Here is a 21,158-nt window from a genome sequence, read left to right on the forward strand (position 1 = left end):
CCCGTCATTTTCTCTCTGGTCTCATTTCCTACTGCCCTCTGCCTGGCTCACTTCACTCCTGAACTCATCAGGCACAACCTCCCTCAGGGCCTTTGCACTGGCTGCTGCCTCTGCCTGGAATTGTCTTCTCCCAATCTTCCCATGACTCTCAGCCTCATCTCTTTCTGGACTCTACTTTGCCTCTGTAATGAGGCCTCCCCTAGCTACCCTATTTAAATTTCCCCTCTCCTCACTTTATGTATGTATGTATGTATGTATGTATGTATGTATTTTTGTTGATCCTCACCAGAGGATTTTTTTCTTTATTGATTAAGGTATTACATATATGTCCTTATCCCCCCCATTGCTCCCCCCACTCCCCCACTCATGCCCTTACCCCCCTGGTGTCTGTGTCCATTGGTTAGGCTTATATGCATGCATACAAGTCCTTTGGTTGATCTCTCCCCCTTACCCCCACCCTCCCTTACCTTCCCTCTGAGGTTTGATGGTCTGATAGATGCTTCTCTGTCTCTGGATCTGTTTTTGTTCATCAGTTTATGTTGTTCATTATATTCCACAAATGAGTGAGATCATGTGATATTTATCTTTCTTTGACTGGCTTATTTTGCTTAGCATAATGCTCTCCAGGTCCATCCATGATGTTGCAAATGGTAAGAATTCCTTCTTTTTTTTACAGCAGCATAGTATTCCATTGTGTAGATGTACCAGTTTTTAATCCATTTATCTACTGATGGGCACTTAGGCTTTTTCCAAATCTTAGCTATTCCTCACTTCTTTTGACCCCCGTTTTTTCTTGCTTTATTTTCTTTATAGCATTCATCCTGAAACTAACATATAAGGTTGAACCATATTAAATTATCTATATTTAGTAACTTTTGACCCCCCTAAAAGGCAATTTCAGATCATCCAAATTAATACTAATATATATTTTAATTATTAACCTTTGTTTTTTGCCTGTCCCCATTAAAATGCCAGTTTCTGAGGGAAAATGGTTTTGTCTGCTCTATTATCTGCTACCCCTAGAACTGTACCTGGCACATAGTAGGTGTCTAGTAAATATTTGTTGGGTGATTCTTTTTAAGTAACCTGCTTTCCCTTTTAATGCATCAGAGTCATCTTTCCATGACCATTTGAATTGGTCTTTCTTATCCCTTCTAAAGCCTGTTTGTCCCTGGTAGTATGACCTTTGAGTCCCTGAGAGCACCTCTAAATCACCAAATATACCCTCTACCACCACCTGCAAGGTGGCTCTGCAGGCAGTGGGTACAGATTTAATGTCAGGCAGCCTAGATTGAAACGACTTGCCAAATCATTGTGGCCATGCTACTTAACCTCTTTGGTCCTCAGTTTTCTCATCTGTAAGGCAGAGAAAATACCCCCAGACTCACACCTGGAGGATTTGGGGAATGGTAAAGTTCCTGGTATAGTGTGTGCTGAATCAACGGCTCATATTTCTGCTTGTAAAGATTTAGAGCAGCAAACATTTAAAAATTGTATGTATGTTTAAAAATTACATGTATATTTCCAGAAACACTTGCTAGGTTTATCGGCGTGAGTCAGCTTTCTTTTAGAGGTTTCCAAGGATAAATCACCCAGGCCACCCACAACTGGTCACACAATTGATATCTCTTGTCTCACCTTCTGAGATTGTCATAGTTTTGTCCCACCTACTTCCACCCTGAGTCACACTTTAAAGGAAACACTCTGTTCAAAGCTTAGGTTGCACTGTTCTCCCCACTCGTTCCCCACCACAGTTGCTTGATTTTCATGTGTGAGCCATGGTGATCCCTCTCATCATTACCATATACAAAAATGTCACGCAGGGCGATTTCTAAAAAGTAAGTAAAGTAGGAGGTTCTCATTATACACATGGGGATACTCCACACTCAGGCCTCACATGGGAGTTCTATCGGTTAGCTATAGCTGCATGACAAATGTCCCCCAAAATATAGTATCTTAGAATAATAAGACTTATTTATATGAGTCTGAGGGTCATTTGGGTGGTTTTTCTGGCCTGGGCCAGCTATGGCTGATCTCAGCTGGACTCACAGATCCAAGGTCACCTGACGGGTTGGCTGGTCCAGGAAGGCCTCACTAACATGTATGGAGGTCGGCTGGCTATTGGCTGAGGCAATGGGAACAATTGGGTCATGTGCCTCTCATCCTCCTGGCAGGTAGCCCGGGTTTGTTCACGTGGTGGTCAGGAGAGCAAGAGAAGCCTAGGCTCGCAGATATCACAGTGTCACATCTGCCATATTATTTTGGCCAAAGCAAGTCACAAGGTTAGTCCAGATTCAAGAGGAAGGGAGAGCAACTCCACCTCTTGGCAGGAGGAGCTGTAGAGTCATGTGAAGGGTCTGGACAGGAGGTGGAGTAAAGGGTTGTGGGTATTTTTAAAATCAGCTGCTGCAGGGTCTTTCTAAGGTTTGGTGAGCAGAGCCAACTGGTTCTGGGTTATCAACATGGATGGGGGTCCCAGCTCCCACTGACTGCTGCGGAGCACTAACCTTCTTCAGGATGGAGACCCTGCAGAGACTGGCTTCTCAAACAGAGCCAGCTACCAGCTCACACTCAGCTTCTATCTGGGGAAATGGGAGGAGGCCTCTTACCCTACAGACTCCAGTCCTAACCCTTACCTGTTCCTACAGGGTCCCACAACTCACTCTTTCTGGGCCAATTGTGCTTGTCTTTCCCCTTGAAGCTCCTTCTCTCCCCGCTGCCTGTCTCCCTTCTTCTTCCCTTCCTACTTCTCCACCCTCAGCTTATTCAACCCTGACCTTCCCCTTTTAACACCAAGCTGAAATGTCACCTCTTCCTAGGAGCCTTCCCTGACCACTCCCACCCATACCCAGCTCTCCTTTATTGACATACCAATACACACTCTGTGCCACACATTTTAATACCTAGGTTTTTAGAGCTACCCTTGTATGAAGCTCTTAGCAGGTGCCAAGAGTTTTAATCTTCCTAATGCTTGAGTAGATACTATTCTCATCATCATTTTACAGCTGGGCAGCTGGGCCAACAGGGTGTCTTTTGAAAGGTCTTAGAATGGGTGGTAAGGGGTGGATCTGTTTTCCAAGCCAAGCGTGTCCTACTCCAAAACCCAGCATGGCAGAAGCTGTGGGCCCCCTGCTCGCCATGTGCCCTCACTCTCCCCTTCAATGCATGTGGCTGCCAGTGCCTGATTTCTCTGCCTGACTGCTTTCTCAATGAGTTTCATTTTACCCACGTGGCAGGCTCAGGAGCTGAAGGATTACCTTCCTATGGGAGCAGCGCTCAACAAATGACTGATAAGAGGGGTGTTTAGATACCCCAGGGTGGGGTAACTAAGTGCCTGTCTATACTGGCTCCTGGAGTTCCTGGCAGCACTGAGGTCCAGTTGCCCACAGTGATAATAGCGATGACACACTTTTATTGGCTGCTTTGCCCTCCCGGCCACATTCCTCCCTCCCCTGCCAGCATTTCCTGGGAGCACTCCTGAACAAGCTATGATCCCTCAGACCACGTCTCAGGGTCTGCTTCAGGGTGGGACGCTCAAACTAAGATACACCTCCTAACACCTTGGCTTTTTGCCCTCTTTTCCCAATCGCCTCTTATTAAGTTGTAAGCTCCTTGAAGCTAGAGCAATGGTTCTCAACCTTGGCTGCACATTAGAATCACCTGGGAATCTTTGTAAAATCCTGATTTCTGGGCCTCATCCTCCGGGAATTCTGTTTCTTTGTTATGGGGCGGGGCCACAACATTAGTAACAAAGAAACAGAATTTCCGGAGGATGAGGCCCAGAAATCAGGATTTTAAAAAGATTCCCAGGTGATTCTAATGTGCAGCTAAGGTTGAGAACCACTGAGCTAGAGGAACTCATGCTTCTCTTGCTTTTTCCATAGCACCTAACCCTTCCTTAGACACCCTATAAATTCGAATAAAAGTCATTTATTGATTTATGACTATTTCCAGACTACAGATCAACATCTGGTCCCCCTTCCTCGCAGACGGCTCAGCTCCTGTTTAAGATGCTGGTCAAATCCATGACAATTTAAATATTCTCAGGCACCAACTCTTTCCCAAATTACTGAAACAGCTGCCCTGCCGAGTAGAAGATGAGCCTTAGACTGAGCAGAGGGCATGATGCAAGCCCACTCCTCCCGAGTGTCCTTGAAAATGCTATTGGGGCTCCATGGGCTAATGTGACACTAACAAGATCCCAGTTAGGTCTGTGATGCATAGCAGGAACACTGTCCCTGTTCTTCAAATCTCCTCGAGCCGGACCTCCTCGGAGCTTGGTCATCATGTGGCATTCAGGAGAGAATTCACAGCTGCGAGTTGTGAAATAATCTGAAATAATCTGATTTTCATTAGTTGTCCTTTTCTAAACACCCATTAAAGAGTGTGTCCCTTGCCCTAGCTCCGTGGTCGGCAAGCTGCAGCTCTCGAGCCACATGCGGCTCTTTGAGTGTGGCTCTTCCTAAGCCTTAGGAGTACCCTAATTAAGTTAATAACAATGTACCTACCTATATAGTTTAAGTTTAAAAAATTTGGCTCTCAAAAGAAATTTCAATTGTTGTACTGTTGATATTTGGCTCTGTTGACTAATGAGTTTGCCAACCACTGCCCTAGCTATTTGGCTCAGTGGATAGAGCGTCGGTCTGCGGACTGAAGGGTCCCAGGTTCGATTCCAGTCAAGGGCACATGCCCAGGTTGTGGGCTTGATCTCCATTAGGGGGCATGCAGGAGGCAGCCGATCAATGATTCTCTCTCATCATTGATGTTTCTCTCTCTCTCTTTCTCTCCATTCCTCTCTGAAATCAATAAAAACATATTTTTTTTTTTAAAAAAAAAGACTGTGTCCCTACTAGTCATACAGTGTTCAGTACTTGCACGTGGGACAGAACAGAACTAGATTGGATAAGCTGAGAGCTGGGCTCTCCTCCAACTCGCAGCTGTGAATTCTCTCCTGAATGCCACATGATGACCAAGCTCCGAGGAGGTCCGGCTCGAGGAGATTTGAAGAACAGGGACAGTGTTCCTGCTATGCATCATAGACCTAACAGATACTATTTCAGTTCATTCCCCTTGCAAGGCAGGGTAATTGCCTTATTGCCCCCACTTCACAGGTGAGGAAACCAAGGCTTAGCACCGTTGAGTAGCTCACCCTGGGTAAGGAAGTAGCTGTAGCTCTTCTCTTGGTGGTGACAGAGGCACAGTAGAGCAAGGGGAAATGTGCCTCAGAACTGACATGCTGTCATTTCAAGCATGCAACACTGGCCAAGTCTACATCCGGGGACTGGGAGTTACTCTGCCTCTAGTGGGAGGAACTGGGAAATCTCATGACAAAGGTGGGGCATCCAGGGAGAATTGAAGAGTTGGAGCAATAACTTTATCTATGAAGAAGACAAAAATTGACACAAGGGAGTGAATAGCTGATGGGAAACATTCCCAGTGTCTGTGAGGGAGATTTTGGGGAGCTAGGTATGTGAAAATAGAGTGAGGGACAAAGCTACTTCCCTCTCTCCTTTCCCTACTGCCAACCAGTCCTGTCTGAGAAATGGAGTGACTTCCAATCCCATGACTATTTTAGTGGAGATTTACTCTGTGCAGGAGGGAGCAGGGGAAAGGCTCTGGACGGTCAGAACCTGAGCTCTCAGTAGATAGAGCTATTCAAATCTTTGGGCCAACCAGTTGGCTCACCTGGAATCCTTCTCTTTGGCCTCTTTTTGGGGGCGAGCTAAAGAAGCAAAGCTAGAGAGTTAAAAAAGACCTTAATAGAAATATCCCAGTCATATTATAAACTTAGGAAATAGAACAGCCATGAGGCATTCAGGGAAAAAAATAACGACCTTGATTGAGTATTGGTGTCATGATATATTTCCACTTTTTCTGAGTTCAGAAGTATCCTTGCCCCTTTGGAGTTAGGTATGACCATGTGACTTGGTCAATGAAATCAACCTGTTACATAATTCCTGACCCTCAGAAACTATGTGAGATAAACTTATTGTTTCAGCTACTATGTTTAGGGTTTATTTGTTATGCAGCAATAGATAACTAATACACTGACGAAATTCCCATTTTTTTTAAGCAAAATTGTTCATTCTTTTATATAAAATATATGCTGAGATATTTGTCAGGATGTAAGGGGACTGATAGTCACTTCTAGGTTGTGGTCTTTGGGTCATTTTCTTGTGTTTGTCCTTTTTTGTATTCGTGAATCACCTTTTGTAAACAAGCATGTATCATTAAAGTTAAAAACAAAAATAACGACTCTGAGCCTGGGCGTAAGTACAGGACATGTCATTACGCAGGCGGCTGAGCAAGGGACACGTTCATAGGAAGCAGGAGCACCACTCCTTCAGGCAGTTAGTGCTCTCCTGGGCCTCACGCTCCGTGGCACCACAACAACAAATGAGCCATCTCTGAAACTCCATTTCGTTCTTGTGCATCAGAAGAAACTGTCCCAGCAGGGTGTAGGCCTGTGGAGAGGGGACGGGGCAGGGAGGAAAACGGGAAAGGTTATAATAAACTTGACCAGGGGTGCCCTTCCTCCCCCATCAAAGGAAGGGCAGGTCATATTTGAGGGAGACTGGCAGTCCCGAAGCCCCGAGTGGGCGATGGGGATTTGGGGACAGGCCCTTGGTGAGATGTAAGGCCAAGTTAAATGCCCATCCCTTGGGGCAGGGTTGGAGGCTGTCCGGTCTGGGATGAACCAGAGCCTGTCCTTCTCAGCTTCATAAATCATGAGCACATGAATCACCTGGAATCTTGTTAAAAGGCAGGTTCTGACTCAGCAAGTCTGGGGTGGGACCCAAGAGCCTGCATTTCTAACACTCCTGGCTGATGGTTGTCCAAGGACAACACTTTGAGTAGCAAGAGCCTAGCTAGCATACCCTTTCGGCCTCTGAGCTCATATTTCTCTCCTACACACACACACACAGACACAGACACACACACACACACACACACACACACACACACACAGTGTTAGAAATGCTCTTCACTCTGCTGCTTTCTCAATTATTCTAGCAAAGGGTTTCCAGCCATTGGCACTGTTGATATACGGGATAAGTGTGTGTTGGAAGGGTGTCCTGTGCAGTGTCCCTGGCCTCCACCAACTAGATGCCAGGAGCACATACCCACTCCCCTGAATTGTGACACTCATAACCATCCCTAGACATTACCAAGTGTCCCTTTGGGGGGGAAAAATCTCCCTAGATTTAGAGCCACTACTCATGGGACTAGCAGCTGAAGGGCATCTTAGCACCGATTTGCTTCTACGTGAGAACCCAGAGACCTGGGCCTTAGTTTCTGCATCTTTGAAGGCACATAGTAGGCCCTGCCCCATCCTGCAAATGGAATTAAGTGAGGTCAATGGGAGAGCATTCGAATAGTTTGAATTCCTTTTTCCTGCTGGAGGCACAGCCCTGTGGGTGGAGCAGAAGGCTTAAAACACACCCATCTTTCCCTTCTGAAGAGTCTCTGAGGATGAAAAACACATGGAAAATAAAGATTCCAGGATTCCTAGTCTATGTCATTCTTAGTTTTCTAACTACTTTCTCCCACAATGTTTCATTTATTTTTCCCCCATTTTAATCACACTCTGACTGATGAGGAATAAGGAGCACGTGGAGAGAGGGGCACCCAAGACTATATAATCACCCTGGCCGATTTTGCTCAGTGGTTAGAGCGTTGGCCTGCGGACCAAAGGGTCACTTCTCTCTCTTTCTCTTCCTGCCCCCTCCTCTCTCCCTTTCACTCTGTCTGAAAATCAATGGAAAAAAATATCCTCAGGTGAGGGTAAAAAAAAAAAAGAAGAAGAAGAAGAAAGAAAGAAAAAGAAAGACCATATGATCACAAGATTGGCCCAGCCCCCAAACAGTGAAGCCTGGAGATTTGAAGTCATGTTAAGTGCCAACCGCTCGGAGTGGTTTGGGGGCTCTTCAGCTTGGGATGGATGAGAACCAGTATCCACCCCTCGAGTTCTGGGACATCTCCAGGAAAAACCCCGGTGTCTGTTTACAGTTCCGTAAAACAAAGCCAACTTTATCTTGACCAAAGGGAACATATTTTTTAAAAGAAATTAAATAAAAGCTGAATCCCAGTCATAAAGCATACCCAAGCATCAGAGTTTGGGCTTTTTCCTTCGAGTCACGGTCCAGTTGTTGAAAAGAGAAAAAGCCAGGATTTTATGGACATTTAAAACCGCTATTTGATATAATCCTAAAAAGCAGTATAGTTGCTTAGAATGATATCGTTTTAATTTATAAGGATTCTTGAATGTTCAGTGGTGGGTTTTACTGAGATGTTTTTAATTGAACATTTAAAAAAAGTAAAATTTATTGAATTTAGTTAGTTGAGCCAATTGCTGCAGTAGGTGTGGGAGGTGCAGATGTGAATATAACAGGATCAAGAAACAGAGTTTTGTCTAAGGAGAGGGAACATTGATGATGATGATGATGATAGTAAGTGGCACTTCTGAGAACCTTTGGTGGGCTCCAGGTCCCTGGCACATTCTAATTCCTCTGATCCTCACATGTGCCCCATCCCATTCTCCAGATAAAGTCACTAAGAATCGAAAAGTTAAGGCTCTATTTTCCTCAGCCCCATATTTGCACACCCCAACTGTCCACAGTCTGGCCTGGCATCTATGGAGTCCTCTGCCATGTTGAAGGCCTCGCTGCTAGCATCCACCGGGCTGGTAATCGGAGCCGCCATATCCCCAGCAGGCTCAGCAGCCAGGAAGCCAGGGAATGCATGGTACGCAGGGCCAGAGGCAAACTTTCCAGGAATGCTGCAGGAAGAAGGGCCTCGTCTTGCAGCCTCCAGAGCCAAGTTGCAACCTGACGCTCCCTTCTCCATTTTCTGTCTCTAGTTTCACCCTGCTACCTTCCATCAGTGGGAAGGTTTGCTCCACCCTGCTCCCAAGGGAAGCCAGAGTCGTGCACTCCTGTCATGGCCCTGCCAAAAGCCCGCTCAGTTTCTCTCCTGGCTCCAGCAAGTCAGCCCCTAACCCTGGAGAAGAGAAACTGCCCTACTCCCTCCGTGGGCCAAATTCAGGAAAATCTGGCCGTAGGAATGATGACGTAGAGACAGGAATCCTGAGCATATACTCCCACACTCCTACAACCTGGACAGTGGCCACTGGAAGCCAGGGATGTTCATTCTTTCCTGTGACAGCCATGTCCATGTGGCAGGATGGTGGCCCACGGGCACACTTCCCCTCAACTCCAAGTCCGAACAGTGAGCGGGTCTGGGCCACCCTCCAGTTTGCCAATGTCTTGCTAAACAGTAGTGATATTTGTGTATGCACTGGGGTTGGGTTCCCTTGTGTGTGACCCAGGCAGTCACACGGGGCCCTGGGTTCCAGTGCTTTGGTGTCTTGGGAGAGTGCTCAGGGCTCAGGGCTAAGGGCAGCCTCATGGTCTGCATCCCAGCAGGTCCTGAGAACGGGTGCAGAAAGAACCAGCACCCATGAGACAGGCCAAGAAAGCTGTCACCACTGCAGCCCGACTCTGGGTAGTAAGTTCTCGGATGCCTGAGAATTTCTCAGTCATCCATTCCCTTGTCTGAAACGTGCCTATCACCCACCTGCAATTCTCATTAAAAACACAGTGACGCTGGAAAAGGCAAAACTATGGGGACAGAAAACAAACAAGTCAGTGGTGGCCAGGGACTGAGGGTGGGGACTATGAAGATCATGGGGCACATTTTTGAGTGACAGGATTGTTTTATGCCTTGACTGTGGTAGTAGCTACATGAGTGCATGCACCTGTCAAAACTTGCAGAACTGAGTACTAAAAAGGTGACATTTACTATATGTAAATAAAATTATTTTTTTAAATGGTGAATATGGCTGACCAACAGCAAAACCTCACAATGATGGAAACACTACATAAATGGTGGTAGTAGCCAGAATACTGGTTACGTGTGGGAGGGAAGGATGACATTGATCTGGAAGAGGCACAAGAGAACCATCTGGAATTCTGGAGGCATCTGACCACTGGATCCAGGTAGTGGGTCCATGGATGTATAAATATCTGTCACAAAATTCATTGAGCTGAACTCTGCATATCAATGTTAAGTATGCTACACCACAATAGAAAAGTAAGAGGGACAATCATTTCTTTTTTAAAAGAACTTTTAATTTAATACGTCTCTCCTAGGCAGACTTGCCTACTTTATTACATGCTGGGTGGTGCTATCTCCTTTATCTGAGAGGAAAGAGTCAAATGTACCTCAGTGGTGAAGCTCCAACTTCCTAACTACACCACCTATTGGATATTAAATTGGCTGCTAGATTGGGGTGTTAGAGTATTTAACATCTGGTGCAAAGCAGTGTGCCCATCCGAAAACCACAGGCCCGGTAGTTCAGACGCCTCCTGGAAACAGCTGCACACGGTGCGGGTGCGAACCAAACTGCTTGTCAGCCGTGCACGCAGCAGTTCCCAGCCTCCTTGGATGTTTCTGCACTGTCCTCCTGCCTGGTGGTGGAGGCTGATGTTGAAAACTGAAGGGAGTAAGCAGCACTTCAGTTTGTTGGTGGTGCCTCGCTTGACAGAGCGTGCAAGGCTCTGTGTGAATTCCTGCCCACCTCTGTGTGTGCTCACTTTCTTTTCTGTCTAAAGTTCCAAGCAGCCTTATAATGCACCCTAGAAACAATTACTAGCATATAGACAAGAATGTTCAGATTCCATCAGCTATCCCTAAGGCCGTTCTTGGGTTGTGAGTGACATCTTTGAACAACTCACATCCTCTTACTCTGGTGCAGACCCTGGGCTGCTGTTACTCCACCTGCCATCACGAGGCTGGTGCCCTGATGGAGCAAGTGAAACCCCACAGATCTCTTCAGGGATGTGGGGAGTGCCTCCAAACCATCCATCCCAACAGTTCAGCCCCAGACTCAGGCGGCTGGCTCACTTCTGTGGACCCCTGGGTGTTTGAACACCAAATGAATCGTGCCTGGCTCAGCTGCTCTGAGCCAAAGAGATTCAATTTTCCCATCGCCCACTGGTCCTTGAGGCTGCTCAAGCATGTGGGTGGGGTCTGTAGCACAAAAGCATGTGGTGCCCTGCCAAGCATGTGGTGCTTTGCTCTCTCATGGCCACTTATAGGCACATGTGGCAGTGGCTACCATCTGGCAGGACTAAGGGAAGAGAGGTTGGGAAGAGAAGTTGGAGAAATAAGGAAAAAGGAATTACCTTGTTGAAACCTTTGGTGACCAAATTGATTGCAAGTTCATGGCTGATCCCATCTATGCAGACAACATCCTTTTCTCCAATGGGTTCAGAGAGGAAAGCTCTCAACCTGGGAGACATGTGATTCATTCTCTGCAACAGCAGTGAAGGAAAACGGTTAAGAAGTGGCTGGCCGCTCACAGTGTGAGTGGACATTGGGGAACTCCCCCAGCCTACCAAGAGACAGGGAGGGACAGATGGCAGGTTACCTTTCACCTTCCAAATTTATTGGGGCTTTTAGATGTCAGGTGCAATGCCCAGCACTGAAGGCCTTTGCACATCTATTTCCACCTGGATGTACTAAGATATGCTAATGATGGCTGCAGATGAGTCCAATAAAACTCCACAAAAAGAATGTGCTTGAAACTAAGAACTGCTTCAATGGTTCTCAACCTTGGCTGCACATTAGAATCACCTGGGAATCTTTTTAAAATTCTGATTTCTGGGCCTCATCCTCCGGAAATTCTGTTTCTTTGTTACTAATGTTGTGGCCCCACCCCATAACAAAGAGACAGAATTTCCAGAGGATGAGGCCCAGAAATCAGGATTTTAAAAAGCTTCCCAGGTGATTCTAATGTGCAGCCAAGGTTGAGAACCACTGGCTTAAATGCTTAAACAAACATCACTTCTCTTAGCTAATTATCCTACCTTCTCAATCACCCAGCACTTTGTCATACTTTTATTTTATGGAGCATTTATCACACTCTATAATTGTTGGTTGTTTGGTTGCAAGTAACAGAAAACTCTTAAGCTGGATCAAATATTAAAGAAGACAATATAAGGTCACAGCTCCATTTCTCTGATTCTTTCCATTTTTCCTCTTTGTGTTTGCTTCAGTTGTGGTAGTTTCCCCTCATGTGGTGAAATGGCTGCTCCAGCACTTATGTTTCCCAACAGTGACACCCCAAAAAGAAAGAGGAGTTCCAAGCAGAGCCTCATTCAGTCTCGAAGGTCTGCATGGAATCCCTGTGTAAGCTTAGTGACAGCTCTATGCCCCAGTCCTCAACCTGGGAGTGGAATTGGCTTTCTCTAAGCCATGTGTAAGCTGTGAGTTCAAGCATAGTTCCCTGAACAAAATCAGGATTATTATTCAGAGTTGGGGAGATGGTTATTAGAGCAGTAACTATAACATTCCACTATGGTCCACCCATTTGATGAACTAACATTCATATACTTTCCTTCCTTTGCATAATCATCAGAAATACCCACCCTTCCCTTCACCCTTTCAATTCATTATTTTCTGGAAGATGCATCATAGCATCATGTCTGAAAGTAGCTACTCATGGAATGCTAACATATGAACTAAATTCTGAAGTTCACCACCATCAGCCTAGCCAGCTGGGCCAAGAAAAACCCAGGATACCGGCATTAAGCATATCCAGAAGGGGGAGTCTCCATTTGGAGAAGGGGAGAATGGGGAACACACTCAGTTGTCATTGGTCAATAGTACATGCAATGTTGAGGCAATCATGAGGACTCCTTATCCTGATGGTAAAGCAAGTTCCTTAGTCAGACAAGATAGCAGCCCCCAGTTCTGGGTCTGAGTGTATCTCCTCTGTCTACTGCCTGGTTAACATTGAGTGGGTATGAGATTGATGCCTTCCAAGGAGAATCATAGTTTTAACACCCAACTTCTTGTAGGTGAAAGTTCAGAGATTGGCTACTTTCTTTGACAATTTAGATCCCCTAATAATTGAATGGATTTCTTCTAAGTTCCTGAGCTGGTAGTTCTAGCTGAGATACTGAACTCAGTATCTTTCATCTGGCAGCTGGCCTCTGTGTCTTGCCCACTGACCCGCTCCTCAGATCCTCAGATGAGTGGCATATTCCTTCATCTCTGAAGTGGGGAACTACCCCCATTTGTTCCTTGCCCCAGCTGTATCCCAGCTGCATCTTCACAATAAGTCAATTGTCCCCTTTGAACTTGAGGTCCTTAAGATGCTCAGAAGGGATGTGGTAACTGGAGCAATATTTTTCTGGGGCCCCAGTCTTTTTTTTTTTTTGATAAGTCGCCCAACTTGTTGCCTGTGTTCTAACTTTAACCAGAAAAATCAGCTTTCCAATCCAGCAGGACTTGCTTATCAACGTCCAGTCACTTTCCATTGCAGACTATAGGCAGTAAGGCCCTCTCTTAGCAAAGCTGTACAGTGCGGCCTTGACTTACGAGTTTAATTCGTTCCAAGACCGAGCTCGTTAAGGAGCTTGTTAACTCAAATTACTCTATCAACTCAATGCAAAAAATCAGCCAAGAGACAGCTGGTATCTCAAAAAACTCGTTAGTCGGGACACTCGTAAGTCAAGGCCCCACTGTATTTTCATCTCTCTCCACTCTCAAATAGGCCACCTTCCCCCGAAATATGTCTTCTAGGACCTTAATGAAGACTACTGAAGGTAGTCAACATCCTGAATATTTCCAGATCTCTAGGTGTCGTGTCTCATACTCAGAAGGTCTGTATCCCAGAATACAACAGCCCCCCGCCTCCATACCAGCCATTTCGCTAAACCAGGATCTCTGTCTTCCTAGTTGGAGTAAAGACGTCCCTGATGCTTTCTACATGAACATCTCTTCTCAGCCAATCCACATTTAAGGTTTTCTCATTGTCACATCCTCTTAGTTTATGATACAAGCAACAAAAAATCCAGTTCAAACTAGCTTACACAGTAGGCGGCTTTATTAGCATAAGCTACCCAAAAGTCCAGAGGTGAATCACATGAAATTTGATCAAGACTCCAGCTTGATTTCCCTGCAACACTGTTGACTCAACCTTTTTCTACATATTGGCTCAATCCTCAGCTTGACTCTTCGTGGAAATAATAGGGCTATAGCAGGGCCTGTTATGTTTGTTTTTCCTTTCTTTAAAAATATGTTTTTATTGATTTCAGAAAGAGGAAGGGAAAGATATAGAAACATCAATGATGCCCTCTGCCCACCCACCCCCTGGGGATTGAGCCTGAAACCAGGGCACATACCCTGACTGGGAATCAAACTGTGACCTCCTGGTTCATGGGTCGACGCTCAACCACTAAACACAGCAGCCAGTGAGCCTGTCCCTACCCCTCTTCCCAAAGAAAAGCACTGTTTTTGCATAGAAGCTACCAACAAATGCCTTCTTCAATCCGAACCATCATATGCCAGGCTCTAAAACGTAATCTATGGCCTAATATAAGTGTCCTACCTCTGGTTCAGAAAGTGAGTATGTTACCTGCAGAGCACATAGGGTGGAGATGGGACACAAAATCAGGGTAGTTGTCATGTTACTGGAGACAGTTACCCTATGCCACAATACCAGATGAAGTTAGGAGAGCAACTCAGCATCTACCACATATTCCCTAGGAGATCATGAGGTTTCAAGGGCCATGACTGCCTCTAATGGCCTTTGCTTCCCACTGAACTCCAGTCCCAGCAGCAATGATGATATAAATGACTGATGCATCCATTGCTTTCAAATGTCTCTCTTTCACAGTGCTGGTCCCCATGCCTGTCTCCACGCTCTCAGTTCTCCTCCGGACCTTTCTGTAAAATCCAGCTTCCCCTGTAAGCCTTTCTGCCCCCAAACGTTTTGTGACACTTCAGATGAAATTAAACTGGACCTGGCCCTGGTCGGTGTGGTTTAGTTGGTTGGGCATCATCCCACCAAAATATTTTGGGTTCAATCCCTGCTCAAGGCACATGCCCAGGTTCTGGGCTCAATAGTCAGTGGGGGCAGCTGATTGATGATGTTTCTCTCTCATTGATGTTTCTCTCTCTCCCTCTCCCTTCCTCTCTCTCTAAAAATAAATTTTTAAAAATTTTAAAATGAAAAGCAGCAGTGGATCTGAAGGCACTGATTTTTAGGAGTCAGCAGGTTCCTAAGGAAAGTGGTTTTAACATGTTGGCTGATTCTAGGAAAGGAAACATAAGGCAAGAGAGGTTGTCCAGGGTCCCCTGTCTCTGTGGGTCTCAAACACACGAATGTGTGAGCTACAAATACACTGTTATACAGAGGTCATCAATTTCTCTCTCTTGCAGCTAAATATGAAGATTGCTCTTAATTTATGAAAATGTGTTAATGGATGAACTCTGAAACACCCATCACCTTGTGGCCAATGAACCAGGATTGTTGGCTCAGCTCAGGGAGGGCACGTAAGAGATTGGGATTTCTGAGTAGGAGGAAGAGTGCGAGCATGCTGGCAGGGCTCCCCAACTCTGCTGAGGGAAAATTCCATTGACTATCCACTTTGGCCATCTGTTAAGTTAAACATCTCGGCCTATTATAAGAATAAATGGAAACTACAACATCGTTATCAGTTTACCAACAGCATCAAAGACAGGTAATTACTAGCAACACATTGCATTTGTTTGCTTTTCTCACACACCTGATCTCACTTTGATCCTTGGAAAACTCTGGAGGATGGGCAGTGATTTTACCCTGCTAAAGACCCACTAAATAAAAGGTATTTGCAATAATTAGGACATCTTTGTCTGAGAACCATAGTTCTAAACTATGGTACCCCCCCCCCCCACACACACACACACACAACATTTGGCAATGTGTCTAGGGACACTTTTGGTTGTTTCAACTGAGGGAAGGGAAAGTGTGGTTGGAATCTAATGGGTAGAGGCCAGGGTTGTTGCCAAACATTCTCTAATGCACACAAAAGCCCCTATCCCCAAAGAATTATCCGGCCCCCATGTCCATAGTGTCAAGGCTGATAAACCCTTGGCTACAAATAACAGAAACTTTTATTCAAGCAGTTAAACAATAAGTACATTTCTAATCTCACATAAACAGAAATCGACTGGTGAGGTGGACCCAGGATTCTGTCAGACAGTGCTCTATGTTATCAAGGACCAGCCTAGCTGCCCCCAGGGCCCCAAGATGCAGACATGGAGACTTTCAAAGGAAGGAGAGGCCATTTCTTCTTGGTGTGCCCAGAGCGTCTTCTGTAGAACTTCTCTTAGTTTCATTGGCCAGAACCAGGCAACACATCTACCCATAAACCAGTAATACTGTCCAGGGGAGTGGAACTCAATGGGGTGTGGATGAAGTCAGCCTTGTAAGCGTGTGGCTGCTCAGAGAATGTAAGCTTCTGTAAGAAGTAGGAGGAGATGAGGTTGATGCTGTGCCGGAAGCCAGTCCATCCTTGCTGCTTGATACAGTCGCTGCAGGAAAGAAACATCTGCACAGCATATGTTTCAAGGGACCTGGCGTATATAGCATACTGTTCTTAATATGTTTGCTCCCCTTAGTGCTATGTGTTTTAACGAAGGTCACCTCTCAGAGAAAGGTTGTTTCCCCAGGTAGGGATTTTTCCCTGAAGTTAGGGAGGGGATAAAACCCCTTAACTAAGTGCCAGGTGGGTAATTAATCACTTTAACTATGAACAATCACGCTTAAGCTACATAATCTTTACTCCCTGGAATGGAGATAAGAAACACCCTAACCTTTGCAATAGAAATTGACAGGATTAAAATCAACTGGTATAAATACAGATGTAACAAGACAATAAACACCAGAACTTTGCTGGAGATCCTAAACAGAACTTGGCTGGAGATCCTGGCTAGAGATCCTGGGTAGGCTGCTGATCAACTGAACGCTATCTCCGTGTCATTCCTTCTTCGCCAACTCTGTCTACACCTTTGGGAACCCCTGGACCTGCTGGGGTTGGACCCCAGCAATGCTGGGTAGGTAAACAACCTAAAGACCATGTCCACTATGTCTTCTAACCCTACTCCAATATTCAGTCCATCACAACTAGTGCTTTTCAAAGTTTAATGTGTGCACAGACCACCTTGGGGTTCTTGGGTGGCTCAGTGGTTGAACATCAACCCGTGAACCAGGAAGTTGCTGATCAGATTCCCAGCCAGGTTTGGGCTCGATCCCCAGTTGGGGGTGGGGGTGGGGGGTGCAGGAGGTAGCTGATCAATGATATTTCTCTCTCATCAATGTTTCTCTCTCTCTCTCTCTCTCTCTCTCTCTCTCTCTCTCTCTCAAAGAGCAGGTTTTGATACAGCAGGCCTGGGGTGGGGCCTGAGATGCTGCATTTCTAACAAGTTTCTGAGAAGATGCCAATGCTGAGAGCCCACAGATCACAGATTGAGTAGCAAGGTGTTACCTGATGCCACTTACTCTTTTATGTTACTTTATATTTAATTGTATTATTTTACACTTAAAGTAGAGTAGTTTCCTCTTATTTGTGGGGAATACATTCCAAGACCCCCAGTGGATGCTTGAAACCGTGGATAGTACTGAATATACTAGTTTTATTGCGATTTTCAACTGGTGTGCCACAAGAAATTTTAAATCATGCAATACCTGACTATTTAGTCATGGGCACTGACATATTTTCCCTTAGATTGTCAAATTAAAAAATGACAATAGCCAACACCAGAATAGCTATCCAGTATGAATGAATCAAAATGGTACCTATTTTTTTTTTTTGGTCAGTTTGGCAAAAAATATGTATTTTTTGGTGTGCCGCAGAATTTTAGTAATGAATTTATGTGTGCCGTGAGATGAAAAAGGTTGAAAATCACTGATATACTATATTTTTCCTACACGAACATACCTTTTCACCTAAAGGAAGCATTTACCACTTCTTTTTGGCACCTCTGAATTTTCAGCATCATTGGTACTTTGGGGCCATTATTAAGTAAAATAAGGGTTATTTGAACACAGGCACTGCAATACCTACCAACGGTCAATCTGGTAACCAAGAGGGCTGCTTAAATGACTAATGGGTGGGTGGGAGCATGACAGTGTGGAGACACTGGACAAAGGGATGACTCACGTCCCACGTGGGATGGAGCAGGATAGCACAAGATTTCATCACACTACTCAGAACGGTGCACAATTTAAAAGTTATAAATTGTTTATTTCTGGAATTTTCTGTTTAATATTTTTGGAACCTGGTCAGCTGTGGGTAACAAACTGTGGAAAGCAAGCCTGCAGATAAGGGCAGACTACTGTACACATAGCATAAAATTTACCATCTTAACTATTTTTCAGCTTACAGTTCAGTAGTGTTGAGCGTATTTACAGTGTTGTGCAACAATCTACGGAACTCTATTCATCTTGCAAAACTGAGCCTCTGTCCCCATTAAATGACTCTCCATTCTCACCTCCCCCAGCTTCTGGCAACCACCATTCTACTTTCTGTCTCTAGGAAGTTGACTTCTGTAGGTAACTCATATTTGTCCTTTAGTGACTGACTTATTTCACTCAGCCTAATGGCCTCAAAGGTCAATCATGTTGAATCATGGGTTAGAATTTTCTTCCTTTTTAAGGAAGTTCACCTCATTTTGTTTATCCATTCATCCACCAGTGGGCACTTGGGTTGTTTCCAGCTTTTGGCTATTGTGAGTAAAGTGGTTATGAACACGGGTGTACAAATATCTCTTCAAGGTCCTGCTTTAAGTCTTTGGGGTATATACCCTGAAGTGGGATTTGGGGATCATAAGGTAATTAATTCTGTATTTAATCTTTTGAGAAACCTCCATACTGTTTTCCACAGTGTTACTTAAACTTGACAGAACATTAGACTCACATTGGGAGATTTACAAATTACAGATGCTTGGGTCCCTCTACCAAGGTTTGATTTAATTAGCATAGCATGTGGCCTGGACATTGGGATTTAAAAAAACTCTCCAGGAGATTCAATATGCTGCAAAGTTTTGAAAGCCACTGCTTCTTTGCCATTTGCTTCTCTCTCATAAAACTATGAGTAGGCTTTCTAGGATGTTGGGACTCCAGCTCAGTGGGACTTTCTGGTGGGCTCTCTAACATCTGAGTCACCAGATGGCATATGCTCAGCAACTCACAGGCAGTGTCTCCCCCCACTCTCACCCCCAATCACCGAAGCACATCTTATCCTCATTAACCATCAATAAGAAGATGTAACTATGACCCCTGATGGCTTTGAAGTCAGAGAACTCCAGAGCATGCATACCTCAATACCAGCCTACACACCCCTTTTCTTTTTAATTTAAAAAAAATATGGATCTTTACTTCAAAGGGAATTTTACCTGGAGTCCCTTTGAATAAAATAGATCAAAGCAGAATTACTCTTGGCTGGGGAATGAAGTGATGGCAACAGAGAGGCTCCTCCTCCCCTCAAACACAAAGTCATCTCCACAGCCCCCTTATACTCCCCCAAACCTCTCAGATCTGGCCTAAACCCATCATTTTACCCATAAGAAAATGAAGGCCCAAGAATTACACTGACCTGCTCAAGATCATGTACTGAGCAAAGCACCGCTGGCTCCACGTTTCCCAGAGGAGCGTCCCCCTTCTAAATCACTCAGCGTTCCCTGGGTGGGCTTCCAGGTGGGCTGTGCTATGGGCGGATTAAGCCCTTGGTCACCATGTGGCAAAACTACTGCAAATGTCTTAAAGAGCCTTGTAATAGATTCCTGTGTTAGAAGGTGTACTCTCAATTACTTTATTTTGAACCACAAAGCCCTGTTGGGAGAGCAGGGTGGAGGGAGCACATTGGCAGGAAATAACCTCAGTCAAGTCTGGTTTTAGATGCTTAGAGAAATCACCTGTTTAAACAAGGAATAAAAGAGTCAATGGAATTTAATCATGGTTCCCAAAGGAATGACCTCCTAGTTGCAAATGTTTGACTTCGTTTAAAGATCATTTTTAAAATCTACACAATAGGTCTTTATGTGGAGGCATCACAAATATGCCCTGTTAGATACGTGGGGTGGGAGTGAGGGGACTGATCTAATGCCACACAAATGGGTATTTGGGGCTTGGGATACAATTTTCAGTGAGGATATTATACACAAATTAAAAAAAAAATGACATCTCTCAACAGCAACCATTAGTTGGAATTGAAGTCATTATGCTCGGAAAACCTTACAAGGTGATTCAAAAAGTGACCACAATGATGAAGACACTGATGTGGACAATACATGAATATAGTGAGCATACTATTGCTTTATTGAAATATCAATGGAAAAAATGCCATATTTCTAAATATATTATTTTATATGTGATTTTAAATGTATGTAATGAAATCATGAAATAAAATGGTATAAGTAGACTATTTATACCCCTAAACATTTCTATTCAAATGGCCAAGCATTTTGGGGGGTCTTCTTGTTGAGAAAATGAGATATTATCATATTTTCATGCTTGCTGTATATTTTGGCATAGATGGGATTGACCCAGGATTGAGATGTTAATAGTCAAACTTCATGTTTTGCCCTCAACTTTTACTGAGGTGGTAACAAGGGGTAGGTTGCAAGGGGTGTGTTATCTGCACATGTGTTAACATTATTGAGAATATTGCTGTCCTTATTTTTGCTCTATAAAATGTCACACATAATAAATCTTTTGGAATTTAATGCAAATAAAAAAGTATACCTTTCAAAATTGGTATATGTCTACCTTTATGATAAAAAGAATTTGTAAACATATTTCTCTTTTTACTCAGCCTACTAGGGAGCTTTGAGCTAAACATGATGACCATATAGAGAAACTAGCATGAATTAAAACCTCCCTCCCTTCATAGTTCTCATTACTTCTGTTCAATGCCTACATTTTCTCTTTCTACCTTTACTTTAAAACGTAAATACATGTACTCAAAATACTCAACCCTTTATTAAAAGCTGCCTTATTATATGTTCAAAGCCCTAAACATATGGAGAAGATAAAAAGTTCCTAAACCAAGCAGATTTATGGGAAAACTTAGGATCCAATTCTATGTCCTCAAAACTCTGCAGCCTTGCGGCATGAAATGAAGGCAAGAGAATGAGGGTGAGAATGATCTCAGGATTGTCCCTACAGAGGCCCTTGGCCTTCAGTGAGAGGATGGTGAGATGATGGCATTGGACTAGGAGGGAGTGAAGAAAGTACACACTTCTCACCAATCAGGAATGTTGTCTGCCAAACACCACTCTTGACTCTCAGTACCTCCTCCCCACCCCTCAAAGCTGCACCTTCTCCC

General features: G+C 44.5%; 1 protein-coding gene across 2 annotated transcripts in view; it reads right to left on the reverse strand.

Annotated features, from left to right (window-relative positions):
* Window positions 1–5,396: 5,396 nt before the first annotated feature.
* Window positions 5,397–21,158, reverse strand: part of BANF2 (BANF family member 2) — a 40,567-nt gene continuing 24,805 nt past the window's right edge. For both annotated transcript variants that reach the window (XM_059707548.1, XM_059707550.1), the window contains exons 2-3: window positions 11,187–11,315; window positions 5,397–6,464 (exon numbers count right to left, since the gene is read on the reverse strand). In XM_059707548.1, the coding sequence (XP_059563531.1) occupies window positions 6,318–6,464; window positions 11,187–11,312 (273 nt within the window). In that variant the 5' untranslated portion in view covers window positions 11,313–11,315 and the 3' untranslated portion in view covers window positions 5,397–6,317. The remainder of the gene's footprint in view (window positions 6,465–11,186; window positions 11,316–21,158) is intronic.

Source organism: Myotis daubentonii, chromosome 8 (genome assembly GCF_963259705.1).
Source record: "Myotis daubentonii chromosome 8, mMyoDau2.1, whole genome shotgun sequence".
NCBI classification, from domain to species: Eukaryota; Metazoa; Chordata; class Mammalia; order Chiroptera; family Vespertilionidae; genus Myotis; species Myotis daubentonii.